Source organism: Hippocampus comes, unplaced genomic scaffold (genome assembly GCF_001891065.2).
Source record: "Hippocampus comes isolate QL1 unplaced genomic scaffold, H_comes_QL1_v1.1 scaffold136, whole genome shotgun sequence".
Classification (NCBI taxonomy): Eukaryota; Metazoa; Chordata; class Actinopteri; order Syngnathiformes; family Syngnathidae; genus Hippocampus; species Hippocampus comes.
The window spans coordinates 1,094,898-1,114,160 of NW_017805840.1; the positions used below are offsets into that span (position 1 = coordinate 1,094,898).

Genomic DNA, 19,263 nt, shown 5'->3' on the forward strand with positions numbered 1-19,263 from the left:
TTCAGAGAAAGAAAACCACAGAGTCTGCAGCCTGATCGCTTCCAAGCTTGTCCGCCTCAATAAAAGTCGCAATCAACTCGTACGAGTGAACAAGCGCTAACGTTAAGCTGTGTTGATGAATTCCGACATTAGGCGCACTCAGAGATTTAATAACGCCATCACACAGATCATGCAAAGCTTTGTGAGGCATTACACGGCTTTCTTTCCGAGGTATTATTTTCAGTTTTCAGCTCCTCATCTCCATAGTATCATCCTTTTACGAGCGCATCCGTGGCCCAAGATAGTCTGGTTTCCAGTCCGGGTGCATTTGTGAGGTCGTCTTATCTGGATGATTTAAGATCACCAGCTCGGTTTTAGATCATATCTGCTGACATAATACCTTTGCTATACCAGATACTTTTATGATCTAGCTTGACATGCCAGAGGGGAATACAAGGACGGCGAGACGGGAAGAATCTGAATGATCTTATCTCTCTGCAGAACAGCCTTTCCCAAACTTTTTAAGCCGTGTAATAATGCTTTAAAAAGCACAGTGTGTCTTGTGGCGTATTTTACAAGGCTCCATTTTGTGGAAAATTGACTTTTTAAGAGCTTGTATACAAATTGTTGGGTCTCTGGAGTGCCTGCTCACCAATCAAATGTGAAATTATACGACCAAGAACAGAGTTTTTCCTGGCTCGACTTGAGGCAGAGGTGGTACCATTTTGACCATGCGCCACAGTGTGCGTGTATCCTGTAAATTCGACTGACTCATTTTCTTTTACACTTCAGAGTTCCAATAAGAATAAGACTATTCCCATGTTAAAGCATTCATTTATTAAAACTTGTATTGAAGAATGATGGGCTCATCGCTTGTGTGGCGGGTCAATCTTTAAGACAATCATCGATTATTTTGAAGCAGCCTTCAAGCACGCCGTGGTCCATGTCCACCTTTGCGAGAAAGCCCTTTGGAATTTTCACGACTAAAAACAGTCATCTCAATGTCAACTACGAGGTCTGAAACACTATTACAGCCATCTCGTTACCTCTGCGTCCCGAGTCCTAAACGTATAATTTTCCCGCCAGACGCACAGTTCCAAATAATGTGCGTTTTTGGGACGCAAGGAAATTTCTCAGTCGACGATCGCAGTTTGATAATCGCTGCCATTGTTGTTTTGATTTCGCGTTAAGTAATCTCTCGTGACGAGATTTCCGTTCTCGCGAGACGAGATTGGCGAGATCGGCCTTCGCCGCGTGGAAAGCAGACGATTGCCAAGTCATGTAACGTTGTTGCAACAAGTGTTGTGAAAGTTTATTGCGGAGATATCACAGAGGAAGCAGCTAAATTTGGATGGTTTTTTGCGATAATAATCTTGTATGCCTAAATTATTTAAATTTTTGCAGCATTTGTTTATAAGAAATAAACCTATTATCAATGTATATTGTTGTTGTTTGTGTTATTATCATATGCAATTGAATAAGTAGACCATTTCAGAATTCGAAATTTGGGACTCATACTTTTCTGATCAGCGAGTCCCTGGGACTCGCAGGGCTCAAACTGTAAAATGATTACTACTATTATATCAAACCTGAAAGATAAGCAGCTTCATTGAGCTATTAAGTGTACTGTATGAAGTGCTGCTACCACTTGTGAAAATGCTTTTATTGTCTTTACGGTCGGTCACTTTTTGTTCCCGCGGTTCAGGCTCTGCTTCAGCACAAGTGCTGAGATTGTCTTTGGATTTGTGTGTGTTGAATCAAGGTGGAGCAGCTAATAGAACTGGCCAATTACCAAGTCCTGAGCCAGCAGCAGAAGAGTCGGGCTTTCTACCGTTGCCAGGCCACCCGACTCATGACGGGCGCAGGCAACATCCTGAAGAAACACGCCGCCGACCAGGCCCGCAAGGCCGTCAGCATGCACGAGGTGCGCTCCGACGTCTGCGACAACGACCCCATCTCCAAGGTGTTCTTCGAACCCGCCACCTACCAGTGCCTGGAGAACTGCGGCACGGTGGCAGTGACCGTCCTGCGACGCGGCGGCGACCTGGCCAAGACCATCTCCGTGGAGTACCGGACCGAGGACGGCACGGCCAACGCCGGCTCGGACTACGAGTTCACCGAGGGCGTGGTGGTGTTCAAACCTGGCGAGACGGTCAAGGAGATCCGCGTGGGAATCATCGATGACGACATATTTGAGGAGGACGAGAACTTCCTGATCCATCTGTCCAATGTGAAAGTCCTGGCCTCAGAAGGCGAGGAGCCCGCAGAGGACGAGTCGGCGAACCACGTGGACTCGGTGGCCTGCCTGGGCTTGCCGGCCACGGCTACCGTCACCATCTTCGACGACGACCACGCCGGCATCTTCACGTTTGAGGAGCCCGTGTTCCACGTGAGCGAGAGCGTGGGCACCATGGAGGTGAAAGTGCTGAGGACGTCGGGCGCCCGCGGCGTGGTCACGCTGCCCTACAAGACGGTGGAGGGGACGGCGCGGGGCGGCGGCGAGGACTTTGAGGACGCGCACGGCGTGCTGGAGTTCCAGAACGACGAGATCTTGTGAGTAACCACGCGATCGTGTATGCTGGTGATGAGGAAACGAGGTGCGATGTGGTCACAACGATGGTTCGCTCAACTCTACGCTTCACCTTCTTCATTTCTATCAATCTGTCCACTCTCCTTTTGAGTTTTGGTTTCCATGAGGATGCTGTTTTAATCTGCCGAGGGCAGAGGCGGGGGGGTCTTGTGTCACATGACTTAACGAGAGTCTTACTTACTTGTATGTTGTCAATTTTAGGACATTGAGCCAAGGGTAGAAAAGGCACCAAGTATAAATACAGTACCTCGACTTATGAGTGCCCCGATTTCCCAAATTACGAGTCGGCGCTTGGTGGATGATTTTTTTTTCGTTGAATTTACCGGCAAGCCGCTCAAGTGAAGTGACAGCTACAGCCACTGATGAAGTTTTTGACATTAACTTAAAAACGAGATCTTGTGAGTAACCACGCTAACGTGTCGAGGTATGATGTGGTTACAACGATGGCTCGCTCCACTCTGACACTGCTTCATTTCCATCAATCGTTACACTCTCCTTTGATTTTGGATTGCACTCGACTGCCGTTTTTATGCAGTTAAGGGCAGAGGTTGGAGATTTAAATGCTCAATTTGAAGACTTTGGGCCAGTGATGGTGAAGCTTGTTTTTTGTATGTTTCCCTCCGCATTATATTTCACGTTTTAGCATTAGCAGTAAGTATTTTTGTCCGTCGGTGCCAAAGTGTAGCAACCTGGAATGTCGTCGTATTGCCCACGGTGACAATAAATGCTATTCTGATTCTAAAACCCGCCAAGACAGCTAAGCTACAGTATGCTAACTTCCCATTTTAGTTAGCTAGACTTCAACTTCATTGCAGTGATGCGATTAATTATGATTGTGAAAGTCATAGACAATACAGAGAATGTGATTGTGAATATGATAGTATCGCTACCAAAGTGGCTTTGTGTGACTATATTCCATAAGGTATGACTTGACTTGCTGAAGCCAAGTAACGACAAACCTTGAAACTTTTAGTGTAGATTGGACTTTTTTTTTTTTTTTTTTTACGACAGTAACTTGAGAATTACTTGAAACTTGAAGGTTAAGACTTGAGATTTATTTATGACCTACTCACAGACTTGTATGTGACTTACAGCCATCACCGCTTTTTGGATTCCACCGGGCCGCTATTTTAATCCGTTCAGGGTTGTTATCGATCGCCAGCCTCCTTCCCGCTCTGCACGCTCAGCAGGTTCCGTCCTCTGCGTGGCACGCGGGGTAAAGATGTTCGAAAACTGGGTTATTTGTTGCGCGGATCTTAAGCAGCGAGGAATTAAAAGCTGAAGCATTTCGCGATAGATCACGCAGGGGGCGGATTGCCCTGAGAACAGCGCAGCCGATCGATACGCTCGTCAACTTGACGCACCGCTGACTCGTGCGGGAGCATCGCAGGGGCAATCGTTACCAGTCGGGCTCTTGGTTTTAGCTCTGCAAAAAAAAGAACAACCTGTTTGCCACTGGATGCTCTTTATCTGACAAAAAAATGTCAGTCTGAGTCATGACAAAGATTTTTGTGGTTGATTTATTTCTATATTAATAAGGTGGTGAACATCAATAAGTTTCAGTGAACGCTATTAAAATTTATTGAATGAGATCGACATTAAGTTCACGTGTGGCTCTATGCGATACACTTTATTTTTTTTTTGGTTCATTTCGATTGAGCGCTCTCACATTATTGCCACTGAACTGAAACTGACTGATTTCAAGGGGATTGACTCGGTCCTGCCCTGGGGACAGATTCTATTAAATTTTTTTTCGGAAAACTTCATTTCAGCCTGGACACGCACGCAAGCTGACATTTCAAGGTCTAAACAGTAAAGACAAAACATGTTTGTCTTTTTTTCCAATTTTTTTTTTTTAAATAAAATGTTATAAGCACAGTCGTTTTCTGTCAGGCATCCTATCCTCGTGGATGGCGGGCGAGCCTGCGTCGTAAATCAGCGATTGCGGTAAAGCCACCCCCGTCTGCTCTCTCGTCCATCGGGGCTTTACTAGACTGCAATAAAGTTCACAGCTTTGAACCGATGGACCTTTCGCCATGGCGACCATTCGTTGCTTTGTGGCCAACATGCAGGACCCCTACGACCATTTCCACCGGTCCAACATCCGGAGTGTTGGCTCGGTGATTATCTTTTGAAGACCTCTGCTTACATTGTTTCTCGCGAGTCCAGAATTTTACAGATGAGTTATTGCCTCCACCAATGGCTGCAACGTTTCCGATATAATGGATTATTTGTAGTGGTTCTGTTTATTGCTATTGCACAAGATGGCGGATGTTAAGAATTAATAGCGATCAAGGTGTGACACGTGATGTCGACTTTGCTCCGACCGAATGTCCCGTGGCCTTTAAAAATCATTTCTATAGCGTTTGTTAATTTCTGCTGCGTAAAATGAGCGTTTTGGTTTTTTCTTTTTCCGTTATTTGGAATAGCTCTGTTTATTTTCATTGTGCAAGTTGGCCGATATCATGAATCACTTAACAAAGAAGGCATTACATTAACTGTACGACACGTCTACGTTCCAAGTGTGCCAAAGGTTGTTTGTTGTTTTAATTTTTTTTTTTTCGACTGCCTTATGTATTCCCGAGTGCCCAATCTGCCACGTCGATTAAAAGCAGCCGCACAGTCCCTATGCGGCAATTAAAATACCTTCATTAAGCACTTAAGTATGTTGTCATTCTCCCTGCTGCTTTTTGTGTTGTGGCGAGGTGAGTACGTACAGTATGCCGATCAATCACGTGAAGAGTATCGCTGCCGCCTTTCCTTGAGAGGCATCGATCTATTTAATCTGTCCCATGTATATATAACAGAGAGAGAGAGAGTCAGCTGGAATAGGCACCCAATAGCAACCTTAATGAGTCAAGGGCTGTAAAAAAAAAAAAAAAAAATGAATTGAATTTCTCAGAGAACTCAATTCCCATTTTTTTTTACCAAGTTTAAATAGACACCCTGACGTGAATGTGTAATCTTCACGCCGCGGCCTTACAAACCGCGCCGGGCCTCTCCTGGTCAAAGTTTTGTATCGAGAGCACCTCACCGGCGCACTTCAGCTTCTATTTCTATAAAACCCCGGTCCAGATGGAATTTGGTACTGGAAGTGGGTCAGCGATTTTTCTTTTTGAAATTAGACATACTGATGAAGACTGCCAGCTTGTTCCTCGCATGTAACCAACGTCGGTTAATCACATCTCCAATAGCTCCACGCCAATAGCGGTGCATACACTAAAGACCGACGTACACGCACGCAGAAAGTGTCTGCTTTGAGTCAATTTTTGACCCTGTGAGTTAGAAAAATACACTTGAAACTATAAACACACACACACACACACACACACACACACACACACACAGATTCCTCTGCACCATTTTTGCAATCTCCATAAACAGGCAGGAGAAACGAGGTCCGGATTCAAATGAGGCTCCCTCCTACATGCACACATAAAACACACAAAACACACACACATACACTCACACACACACACTCACACATGGCAGACTGGGACCTCACACTCCAGTAAACAGCACAGATTGACCTTTTGAGATGCATGTTCACCAGTCACACAAGTGTTGGGTTTCTGCATTTGTGTGCGAACTGTATGTGCATGCAATTTGAAGGTTTTAGAGCAACAGTGAAGATTTTTTTTGTTGTTGTTGTTGATTATATCGCTTTGAGTGATCTGAGAATTGGGACGCAAACCTGCTTTGTTGTTCATGACATATGTCATGACATGTTGTGATGAGCTGAGTTTGTAAATGGCAATTGGCCAAATAGCGATGGTTGGCTGTATATAATTTCAGTGGCTAAAGTGGAATTTGAGGCTTTTAGGCTGATTGTAACACGTTTTTAGAATTGTGCAGGGCATGTTTGGCCACCCCCGGATTAGAGCAGTGAATTAAAACTTGTAGCATCCTTGTACAACTTTAAACAAAGTAATACAAAAATGGTGGAAGTTCCTGGCTGGCTCGCCTGTTAGGGCGAAGTGACATTAATGGATGACAATGGGCAGGCTAATTGTGTAAACGCTTGTGTTTATTTTATTTTTTGGGGGGCCTGGGGGGGCTGGGAGCACATCTCACGGTTTAGTCCCTTTTATTTTGGTCACTGGGGCACGACAGTGGCGGCCAAATGTTGTGGCTTAGCGCAGGGATCGGTGATCTCATCATCATCATTTAGGGTATAATAATTTTTTTATTCGACATCACAGTGAATTTCCCGGAAGTAAATCAGAATCTATTGTCATACTTGTGAAAGTTTCTATTGTGCATTGTCATTTGGTCCAACTTGCTACAATTTAAGGACATTTAGTTTCACAATTATCGTAGAAGCTAAAAGTTCGAACCGATTAGCGTCTTTCACGAGGAGTTTTGACAGGACTAAGATGATCATATTATTAAAGTTGCACAATTGCACAATCAAGACACTTCAGTGGCAATTGCTTTTGACACAACTGTGCGTGAGAAGTGAATGTCGGGTGTTAAACTTCACAGACCTGTCCTAACTCCGTTACAGCTCTGGCGCAACCAGTTTTTACAATAAACACGTCTTGTCAAATTGTTAGTTTAACGGTACTCTTCTGGGTTTTTCGTCTTAAGTGCTCATATTTAACGAAACCAAATGCAAAACGCATCTTATGTGATGTGTATGCATGACGTCTTATTAGCGCCGTGTTGCCGCGGGTTACGGCGCTAATGGCGGCAGCATCGTGTGGCCAAATTGGAGTAAGAAGTTGTGAGCATTTTCACACTCCGCTGAGCCGCTCTTTTGTCGCTCTTACTCCATGCTGCTTATTGTACTGCGGTGACACCAAGGAAGGCCTCAATGGAATGGGGGGGCGGGGGGGGGGGGCTTCAAGAAGAGGGGCGACAGAGTAATCAATACAGAGAGACAGAAAGGAATGAATGCAGAGCAGAAAAGACTGAACAAGTGCTGGAGTGGGGGAAAAAAACACTCACTGACAGAGTGTGTTATTCCTTTTTTTTTTAAATTCGACAGTGTATTTTGTGTAGCTATTTTTTTAGAAACTGCTACGCAGTTGGAACTCCAGAAAATGTGTGTTCCAAGCTCTCGCGCGGTTCAGCGTTTTGTGGCCTCTCTAACATCATTTTTTTTTTCTTCAAGGGATCGTTTTTCAAGCGGTTTTTCAGTCATCTTACACACTGTAATGCCCTTGTATATGGGAAAGGAGAGCTGTCGTTGCTGATGTATTTTTCAGCTGTTTTATTTTTTTAATGCCAGAGAACAGGAAACCACATGACCACAATGTTTTTTTTTTTGGGGGGGGGGGGATGGGCGAAGATAAGAGTGAGGGTTAGGGGTTTGATGTTGAGGCTAGGATGATGCTTTAAGAGAAGGTTATGATTTGGGAGTAGGAGTGAGGGTGACAGTTAGGACTAGGGGTTAAGAATTTGGTGTTGATGATAGCTAGAGTTAATATTAGGGGTAAGGATTAGGGATTCCAAATAGGCGTTACGGTTCGGTTGGGTTTGGAGATAGGAGGAGTAAGGTTAAGAACACAGACTCTGGTTTTCGAGGGCCAAGCTCCTGCGTGTTTTAGATGCTTCCCTCCTCCAATACAGCTGATTGAAGTGATCACGATCCTTATCAGGATACTGCAGAGCTTGCTGATCGTCGATTCATTTCAATCAGGTGTGTGGGGGGGAGGAAGATAAGGGTTAGCGTTTCAAAGTAGGTGTGGGGGGGTTAGTATTGGGGGCTGCGAGTTGAGGGGAGAAAAGGGTTTGGATCGGGGTTGGGGTTAGAATGAGTCGGGATCAGGCTGAGGATGATGGACTAGGGGGGTAGGGTTAGGGTTGAGCGTTAGGATTAAGTGTTCGGCGTAGGGGGGTAGGATTGATTTTAGGATTCAGTTCTAGGTTTTGGAAGTGGGGTTAAAATTTATGGTTAGCGATAGCATAAGGCAGTAGTAGCAAGCTTTGGTTTAGGATAAAAAAAAAAAGGCCATTTGAATTAAAACAATAATAATGACGGTGTCTACGTGGCCTTCATTCTGAATATAAATTCATTGCCAGTACTGTACTGTTAGTAGGGTGTCAGATCTTTTCTGGCCTCCACTACTACCTCCTCCCTTTCGCTCTCCTTTGTATTCATTGCAATTGGAGAGCGAGTCACTGACTGCGCTTTGTTCTTAAAAATAAGCTCCTTTTCTTCTCCTTCAGCACCAGCTCTGTCCTCCGCCTCAACTCGCTCCGCTCTTTCTTCTCTCTAACAAGAGATTCAACAGAACCAACAATAATTTGGCAGTCACACCAGCTGGACGCGAGCTGTCGTAGCTCGTATTTTGGGCGTTGGTATACCTGAACCGATTCCGGGGTTTCTTCCTACTGTGGCCATTGTGTGTTTACAGCGTGTTTAGCATAGCGTGCATAGTTAGTGGGCAATGAACAACACGAGAGGAGCTTGTCCAAAAAAGGACAGGACCAGAAATGGACTCTGAGTACACTCCTTGTGACATAAGATAAAAGCACAGATTGTTCAGTGAGATGAAAGCACACTTCCGATAGCGGTGATTTGTGGCTGACTATATTTACATACATTTTGGCAGAGTGGAGAATATTCACCAGCGAGCGTTCTCTTTGTCAAGTGAGCACTTTTGTCACTCTGCTCAGACCTCTTTGTCAGAAGCGGGATTCTAAATTGCGCTCCAAGCCCCTCATTGATGAGCCGATGATGGCTGTTAGGTTATCCATTTTTTTTTTTAATTCATCTGTCAGGGATTGGGGGATGGTGACAAATTGACAAAAATTGTCACAGAAAACCGGGCTACTACAGCCAATTGGAGACTGTGGAGTAGATGCCAAAGTTGCCAAGTGCTGTAAAATACGATGAGCCTTGTTGTCCTTTAATCAATCTTATTTTTGAGCACTATGGCTGGTGTGGAGGGAGGGCGGGGGGTTCAGCCAATGCTCCACAGTCTCTGCTAAACTGCAGCGTCTTGGATTTTATGTTGCCCTTAGTCTCCTCTTGATTAAAAAACAAAACCAACATACCAAGAGCACTGTAAGAGTTTTAGTTTTTACTTTCGGAGCAATGGGAGCACTTTTTATTCTGTCTCTTTCTTCATTAAGTCAGCAACTTTTTAATTTATGTCGCTGCTAAGCTGCAGAAGACGTGCGACTAATCAGCATGCTGAGGTAATAACGTCGATAAGGGTTCCGTCCTTTAATAATCTGATGATTTGCAGGCAGCCTGGCTGTGTAGATGAATTTGACATTTAGAGAGCCACGCTGGCTATTCGGAGCTAGTTCGACTTGGATCTGACATTTTCCAGTGGATGAGGACTTACATCGGGTAAGGGTGACGAAAGAAGTGCCGATAACTCGGATGAGAAGCTGATTTGTGCCGCTTAGCGTCCCAAATCACTGCGGTGGATCGTAGGTGGAAAGTGGAACTGGTGTTATAGATCTTACACACACACACACACACACACACACACACACACACACACACACACACACACACACACACACACACACACACGCATACAAACAAATACACGCAGGCATGCCTGCTTGTTGCAGTGTAAACTAATCTGCAGGAGCTCCTGTGTGCACAATCCCAGGCTTAGCGATGTGATGCTAATAGCGCTGAAAGCTCAGATCCTTGAAGTGTTTTGTCTATGTACATTCTAGTTAAAGGTGTAACCAACACTAAACCACAGAGCTGTTTATGGGTAAAAACAAACAATGGAGAGGCCAAGAAGGAGTTAAGGAAAAGTGGTTGTAAGCAAAGTAAAAAACAAACAATGTAAAACACCCTAGACCAGCTAACGGCTAGCATCAATGTGGCAGCATTAAAAGGCTTTAAGTATTAGCTATTTGAACACAAACAGTGTGGCAAAACACATTATACCAAAAATCTAACATTGCTCATATATTCTTTATGTTTTGAAAAAAGGGATTCATGTTACTGCAGTTTATTATACTGCTCCTGGGTGGCCAATTTTTTTTTTTTTATTAGTTATGTTTTTTTTCTAAAGTACAATATTATAGAGTGCGACCTTCCTTTAAAAAAAGGATGAGACATTTTTTTGTTAGTTTTTTTAGGGGACGCTGGAACGGATTAATGGTGTTTCCATTCATTTCATTGGGAACAGATGATTTCCAATGCGACCGGTTTGAGTTTCATGATTTCATCACGGCCTAGCATAATAGCACGGAGCTCATTTACCAGGGCTCTTGTGGTGACTCAGAATCCTTCCCTTGCTCCTTCCACAAACACGCAGACACGCACACACAGACACACACACACACACACACACACACACACACACACACACACACACACACACACACACACACACACACATATCTGTCCACTGCCGGCGCCAAGCCTCCTATGACTCCTAAAGTGTCACTGTGGACCAGAGTATCACGACAGGACTGTTAAAGTCATTGTATGCTAAAACTGTGTGTGTGCATGTGCGTGTGTGAGTGAGTTTGCGTAAAAGTCAGCAAAAAAAAAAAAGAAGAAAAAAAACAAGAAGGAAATCCCACAGACTCGGGCCAGAAACTACAGTGAGCTCACCCAACCAGTGACAGCTTCCTCTTTCTAAACTAAAAGTTCACAGAAACTGGAAGTGTTTGCTTTGAAAACAACACCGAACAAAAAAGGTTGTTCATGTAACCTAAGCTGCTTTCACGTAGAGATCGTGCAAAATTTCTGTTTCCAAATTCTGCAGCCAGTATTCCTTTGCCTTCACCTTGTACACAGAACATTGCCAAGAGAGCGATTGGGACAATGTTGTTTTTGAAAGCAACAGCCCCTTTCACGCAGAGAAACTGGCAGATCACGGCCATACAGCAGGAATTTTGTTCACCTGTGCCTTTCACGCAATTTTCCGACAGAACTAGCTGAAGTAGGGTATAGCCGTGTCCGACGCATTACGTTTTTGCAGCTGTTATGGCTTCACGCATTCAGATAATTAGATGCGCGGTGATGTCAAACGTGAACAACCCTGAAGTATGGAGAGACATTTCCAAGAAGGAGACGAATAAATCTAGCGTTGCGTCCGTCAGCGCCTGACAGCTTGTCTATATGTCTTAGGGCTGAGCTCTGCCCACAATGCCCCTGTGGCCGTTTGCTGCCTGTCGCCGTGGTGACAGTGTGTCCCCCGGTGAGCTATGATTGGACCAGCCGACTGTCAGGTCGAAAGGGTTGTTTTGAGTGTGTAATGTATCGTGTATATAATTTAAGTGTCGTTGCTCTGTGGGTGTAAAGGTTCTGAAGTTTGATGGATTATAATTACCGGAAAATCTATATTAATTTCCCTTCCCTGTCTATGGCACGTCAGAATATGCGTTAGCACAAAGCTAATGGAATTTCATTGGACAAAATATTTTCGTTCCTTAGTTGGAGAACTCCTCGTGAGTCTTTTACATTTCCTCTAAGTGATGTTATATGATTTTTTTGACAGTAAGACCAGGTGCTAAGGAATATATTTTTTTTAAATCGTGTATTTTAATAGGTTTAATTCTGCTGCGATAAAAGTGTTTTAAGCATGTGGAAGAGGTAAAACAATATCTAAAAATATTATATGGTCTCTATATGACAAATTTTTCACCTATAACACCGTAAATAGGGCTTCACCCTACACTGTAATGTACACACGCACACATTTAAGCCAGCAGTGGATGTAGGCTATCCTTTTCTAACCGACTCCCATGATGACAAGGAGGAGCATGAGGAGGAAGCCAAAGAGAAAGGCCTGGGGGGGGCGTCTTCTTCCTCTTTCTTTTCCTCCCCTTTCGTAAATCCTCTTCCACAAGACGTTCCTTCAATCGCCCGTTAACTTTCTCTCGGGCAAACCTTTCATCGCTCTGTGCTCATTGCTGGGTCGTCTCTCTGAAGATTATGTACGGTTTCTTTTTTTATGCGCACGCCCGGTTTTAGTTGAAGGAATTTGTTTGAAATTCATTTTGTATTTACGATACATAAATTCATACAATTAACAATAAAAGGTGGATTACGACTTGTATTGATGCTCCAATCTACCCCAAAGTTGTAAAATTGCTGCGCATTTGACAACAACGTCGCTTGGATAATTCTTGTTTTGAGGTGCCGAACATCGGTTTCGTTTTCCCCCTCCAGTACGAAAGCCTGTCTGGCAGTAGCACATCAAAAAGCGGACAGCTGGTGCATGAAGTGAGTCTAATATTAATGTTTGCCTTATAGTCTCCTGGCATACGCTGCCTTTGTAGCGCTTGCAAAGTCAGTCTGGGGGGGCTCATACAACGTCTTACAAGCTGCTTGAAAGTGAGACGCCATATTATAAACGAGCCCCCAAAGCGTTTTAGTCAAATTATTAAAGTACCAGTTTGTCTCCGGGCTCCCTCTCCCTTTAGTCAGCATGGGATGTTTTTTTTTCATTTCCCCCCCTTCCCACCGTGGGCGTCATCATCTGGAATATTCGTCCAGATTACGAGCCAGTGGGAGGAAATTACAATGGAAGCACGAGCGGCCTCAAAGAGATGAAAGAAGCCTAATGACATTAAAAGGTTAGCGAGCACGTATTGTGGGCGGGCTGCACCTGGGTTTAAAGGTCACGGTTTAATTCTCAGTAAGAGGCACAGTACGAACCCCCTCCCAAAAGATGGATCTTTCTTGATCAAAAAAAGGAATAATTTAATGTCGTTAAAAATGTTTTTTAAAAATTGCCAAGCGCAACCAGTCAATTCTGTAAGAAATATCCACTCTTTTAAATCTTGTCTTTTTAGGAAATTATATAATAATATAATAATTTGTTATTTTTTTCAAAAAAGTGCAACACTCTTCTTTTTAGGAAAGCGACAATGCCGCCTTATCTTTTCAAGAGCGTAAAACTGAAATAGTCCATCTTTTGAGCAACATCAATCATTTGTTTTCTTTTCAGGAAGGTACAACACCGACCGGTGTCATCGTTTTAGGAAATGTAATTTCAGGAAGTGGAATTTGATCATATGAAAGAACTTGAATCTTTTCAAGGTCAACATGAGTGCCTTTTCTTTTCTTTTTTGGGGGAAGGGGGCGGGGAAATGAAGTACACGGCCAAGAGTAACTTAATAATACAGCTCTAATATTTTCTTCTGAAGGAATATATATTTTTAAAGAAAATGTTACGTCATCTGTTTGACTTCTTCTTTGTAAAACAACTATGCAGAGTTTATAAAATGTCTTCTTTTTCAGAACTAAACCCTTCAGTCAACCTGAATCAATTCCCGACTATTTTCCATATCAAATGTCCCCATCTTTGCGATTAATATATTCAGCGAGTCAGCTCGTTTGTCGTACATTTGAATGGTTACAATCGCACAACCACATAATTATTAAAACACCCTTCACTGTGAAAACGGATGTAACAACTGCAAAAATGAACCATGTGTTTTGTTATGCTGCATGTCTACGGTGATGCTAAGGTAGCGTCCATGCTTTCCTTTACATTTGACGGGACTGTTGCACCTGCCAACATGGCCGCCACATCTGCCAATGCATTGCATTTAATAATTTGACCGAAAATAAGGTAAATAAAATAGTTGGATGGGAACGTCGCCCCTGCCAACATGGCCGCCACATCTGCTAATGCATTGCATTGGATGGGAACGTCGCCCCTGCCAACATGGCCGCCACGTAGGCCTGCCTGCTAGCGGAAATCCGTGTCTCTTGTCTGTTCACTGCAGCACGGCGCTAAACTGCCACTAACTTTGACGACCGCTTTGTCAAGCGGCATTTTCAATAGACTGGGCGCTAATTTCTGTCTGTTAAATGAATCCAGGTTGGCTCGGTTAAATCAGTGGACCACAATTTGTATAATAAATGGACCAAGCGCTCCCCTTCCAGTGCGCCGCACTCACTCTTCTGGTCCCCGCTGAGCCTCTTATGGTCCACTTGTCATCCCGACACACACACACGCACGCTCTCCAGTCCACTCCCTTTTCCCCCGGCTTGCTCGTTCGCCGGCTTTGCATTAACCAGGGAAGGAAGAGGCGGGAGGCGGGCGTTGGGGCGGGGGGAGCCGAGGGGAAATGGAAAGAGCCACGGTCTTGTTTCCATTGCTTCACCCAGAGGGGAAAGTGAGAGAGAGGGAGAAGAAGCCGCGAGGAAGATGGCAAAGTGACAAACGTCTGACCGTAAACTGGAGCCAAGAGGAGGAGGAAGGAGGCAGGCAGGCAGGCAGGGAGGGAGCAGAAGATGTAATTAAAGCTGTGATGAGCGGCCCCGCAAAGCATTTCTCCCGCTCGCGTCTTGATTGCCGCTGGAGCTCTGAAGTGCGCACTTCCCATTTGGTGTTTGATATTCTCGTTCTGGGGGATCGTTCCACCACACTGACCATTTACAACGGGGGGTCCCCAACTTTTTTGAAAGTGAGCGCTATTTCTTCGGGTACTGATGCGAAGGGTTCCCATTACAGCTACAGTAAAAACCAATTTCCTCAAAACTCGATTCATCATATTTTATGAATAATACTTTGTCCAAAGACACTGTCCATGTGAATAATTTCGTGATTGTGCAGTACTTTAAGTCAACTCAAAAGGGATGAGAGAACAATAGGCACAACAACAGCCAAAGCAATAAAGGCAATAGTCCCGTTTGTATAAATCTCTGAAAGCTTTACTTGAAGTCAAGTCAAGTTATTTCCTGCACTTAATATATTGATCTGGTCAAAAAGCTTCACCATGTGTCCATTTTTAAAACCAAAAGTGGCTCTGGAGCACAAATGTCCTCTTGTCATTTTTGTCAAACAAGCTGCTTGCATGCATGTCGGCAACACACACAAACAAGCACGAACGTGGACCGGGCCTGCTCGGCATGTCCGGGAATTTCTAGCAAATCAATAACAGCCATTGTAAGTGGAGGTCAGTCATGTTAAGTGAGCTCTTCTTAGACACCTCACGTTCAAGAGCGCTCTTCGCCTCAAGCAGCTATCAAAGTTCCGCTGGGTCACCATTAGGGGGATGGCCATTTTGAATTGCTTGCGTACAGCTACATTTGTGTCTTGAGGGTCCGCCAAACAATTAAGTGTGAAATTTAAACAAGCACGTGAAGACTTTGGTTATCTGCATCTTTCTGAAAATGTGTGTCAGCGAGCAGCCCTTTTGGGTTTTGCTCAGCTGAGTTGTCACAAGGGGGCTAATTTACATAGTACCGCCCTCATCCCGGGTTTCTCCACCCACGACTAGTAAGCTATGCTGCGGGAAGATCCGCCAAAAGCCAAGCAGAGCTGCATTAATTTCTGCTGGCTGCGCTGATTAGTGTTCACGCTACCATATACTCATTTACAAGTACCGTATTTTCCGCACTAAAAGGCGCACCTCAAAGCCTTCCATTTTCTTAAAAGCTCAAAGCGCGCCTTAAAATCTGTTGCGTCATATAATGCGGTGCGCCCAATAGATGAAAAAAATTACAAAATTGGCCATTCATTTAAGGTGCGCCTCATAATCCAGTGCGCATTTTCGTGCGGAAAATACGGTATATGAAGTGGTGTCTCCATGTGTGAAAATTTGTTTACTGTTTGTTTAATTGGAAAAAAAAAGATGCCTCTTAATCAGTTTCTGAATAAGGGACACATTACCAGGAGCGATGTTTCAATAATTTCACCAATCAAATGTTGCCAGGAAGTCACATGACCACACGTCTCTCCATGGACCGAAAACAAAAGCATATTTTTCAAGGTGACAAATATATATCAACATCCTACCTCCCTGCAAAGTCCCTTTTAAACAGTTTCTTCAAAATTTTCATACGACAGCCATAAATGTAGAGTTTCGCTGTTGCCGTTCAGGCAGCCACTGTGCTCTCCTGTGTCTGAATCTGCCTCGGAAGATGGGAAATCCACCGTTTGACTTCAAGTCCTCATGATGTATCGGTAGCTTTCACACAAACATAGTGAAACAGGAACACGTAAAACTTTCACACAGTTTCTGTCAAAGTGGTTTACCCATGTCATGTGATTGCAACGATGTTTCCTGCAATCTGATAATTAAATGCTGATGATAGTTGGGTGTTAAACAGCAAACTCGGCTTGTTCTGACTTTCAGTTCTCCCTTTCCCGCAGTTGTCACACTGTCCCGTTTCCCATCTGTTACGCTCCCGGTACTAAATTAAAGTCTGGGAAATTTGCAGTTAGCCCACATCTTCCTATTTGGTACCTTTTACACAGAATAGAGACATGGGGAGAAAAGGTCGGCTCTCGGGGCAGCGTGGAAGGGTCTTGCTGTCTGTCCCGAGTTGAGCTGCACAGATTTCCATTTCCCTCGACTCTCTTAACCCTTTCCTGCCCTCTAACTCACAGTTTGTCTCCGGGGACTCTCGCAGGAATGTTTCCATTCGCAACGATTTAAAAAAAAAAAAAAAGGAAGTCAAGTGGTATGCATGCATGCTTGTGTGTTTGTGTGTGTGCGTGGGTGCGTGCATGCGCACCCGTATCTGAGGGAGAAAATACCGTATGGGGTTTGTCAAACGTAGAGCGGAGTGTTTTTTCCAAGGAGCCCCTTATTATCTTCAAGCCAATTAAACAATTGAAAAACTAGCACGTCTACCCTTAAATGCTATTGCAATGAAAAAGTTGCCTCTCTTCAGTGGTGATGTGACGACAAATGAATATTTTCTGTGAGAAAATCATGGTCATGTTTTGAATTTTTTTTTTCAATAGTTGGCATTTTAACTCATTCACTCCCAAAGACGTTTTGAAACGTCTTTTCAGACTTGGTCCAGAATTGGCTGCTACTGAATGAGTTTTAAACGGATGTATGAACTCATCTCAACTTTATTTCTAGAACTGATGAACCAAAAAAAAAAAAAAAAAAGAGACCCACTGTATACGTGTGTGTGTGCATCCGCGTTATCGATCAAGCCTTTCTCCTTCATCATTGGTTATCGGATTTGGTAGCCGGCTAGGCACACCATTACACATTACTCATTGTCTGTGTGCGCACACGCACACACACACACACACACACACACACACACACACACACACGATGGCAAGTCTTCGATTTCCCTGTTTACCCCATTAAAAGGAAGGCCTGTGTGTGACTGCATGATAATTCTTCCCTGGATTTTTCCAAGGTGCTCTTAAAAACCAACTCCTAATCCCCACATTCCGATTCCTGGCTGATAAGGGAAAGCAGTGCCATGGAGGGTGGATGCTCACTTTTACAGGCAATATTCCATCTTGACCCATATTTTCATTTCGCAGTGTGACTTCTTTCACCTTCCATCTCGACGACGCTCGAGCCCAGCATAAGTCATCACTTAATGAGTTCGCTTCCCAGGACATTCCAAAGCCATTTTTTTCCCCACCCCTCTACAAAGGTAGTCAGGAGGTCGCAGCCGGGCCTCTCAGGTGGCCACTCGATGAGTTTCGCTCAGCTCACAAAGCAGATGATTACATTACGTACACAAGGCAGGTAGCTGCCCTCTGTGGGTCCACCCTGATGAGAATTCAAAATGGTGACCCACAAAGATCTTTCTCTGCCTTCTAGGGATGTAAATTGAACTTTTTGATCTTTATGGAGATCATTTGGAATATTGTTACGTGGAGGCTGCTTCTTGATTCGAGCCGCAATTGATTTCGAAACCAAGAGAGGGCTGCATAACGTCAAGCCCCGAATATTTTTGCTGGCGTCGCAAGTGAAACGGAACTCTGTGACTATTTTCAGCAAACAGCATTAAAAAGCCATTTTTATCTTCCTACTCATCAAGTCGCAGCTTGTGTACGTTGAAGATGTGGTATGCGATCACATGACTCGCCTTTTTTTGTTGTCTCACCGGCATTTTGTGCTACGCCTCCTGTCGGAGGTTGAATGTCAAGAGGCGTTCCCTAATGAACTTTAAGCTCGTTCCTCTGCTGTGAAGCAGCATGGAAGGACATCTGTCACAACACAGACACACACACACACACACACACACACACACACACACACACACACACACACACACACACACACACACACACACAGATTCTCATCTTCAAACATTTGTTTAGTATGTCTATCACAAGCAGAGTCACCCAAAAGTCTCGCCAAAAAATGTGTGCAAAGGCTGCCATTTTGGTTTCAATGAGCCATTTTAGACTCATTTTGGTGAGTTCGATTGATCCTTCAAAGATGAAGATTTCGAAAAAAAAAATGCATCCCCCCAAGCCCGTTTCACTTATCAATATGACATTTGGTTGGCACGTATGTCCGTCATAAGTCAACACATAAAAAAGTCCCGAGAAGCGATACTCAAAAATATTTTTGCGTGAAGCTCCCATGTCAACACCATTTGAATCATTTTCAAAGTCCAATTTTCCGACTGGATTATTTTCAAACTTCATCCCCACAAATCCGTTTCACTTGAAATTTGGCAGCCGTGTCGATTTATGCGTAGGCGCCCAAAAAAAAAAAAAAAGTCTCAAGAAGCCATGGCCGAAAAGACACAAGAAGTCTGCAGTATTGGTTGGCCGTTTCGAGGGGTTCGTCAAATAGAAACCCATCCCAGAATACGAATACCAGACAGTTTGACGAAACTCTAAGACGTAAACTCCACAAAGTCAAATCTCGACTTCAAATGACACTGAGAGATGGACCTAATATTGCGGCCCCCTTTTCAAGTCGCTAAATTTGATAGCGTCCCGCCCCATGCGGGTGAGTGAAGTTGAAGCTTTTCCTTCTCTGGCATGTGGTGAGGTCACAGACTTTCTCAGGGGCTGAGCAGACCT

General features: G+C 44.1%; 1 protein-coding gene across 4 annotated transcripts in view; it reads left to right on the forward strand.

Moving 5' to 3' along the window:
- The window catches only part of slc8a1b (solute carrier family 8 member 1b), a 94,550-nt gene that overhangs the window by 15,304 nt on the left and 59,983 nt on the right, over window positions 1-19,263 (forward strand). For all 4 annotated transcript variants that reach the window (XM_019888127.1, XM_019888126.1, XM_019888125.1 and 1 more), the window contains one exon: window positions 1,742-2,532. In XM_019888127.1, the coding sequence (XP_019743686.1) occupies window positions 1,742-2,532 (791 nt within the window). The remainder of the gene's footprint in view (window positions 1-1,741; window positions 2,533-19,263) is intronic.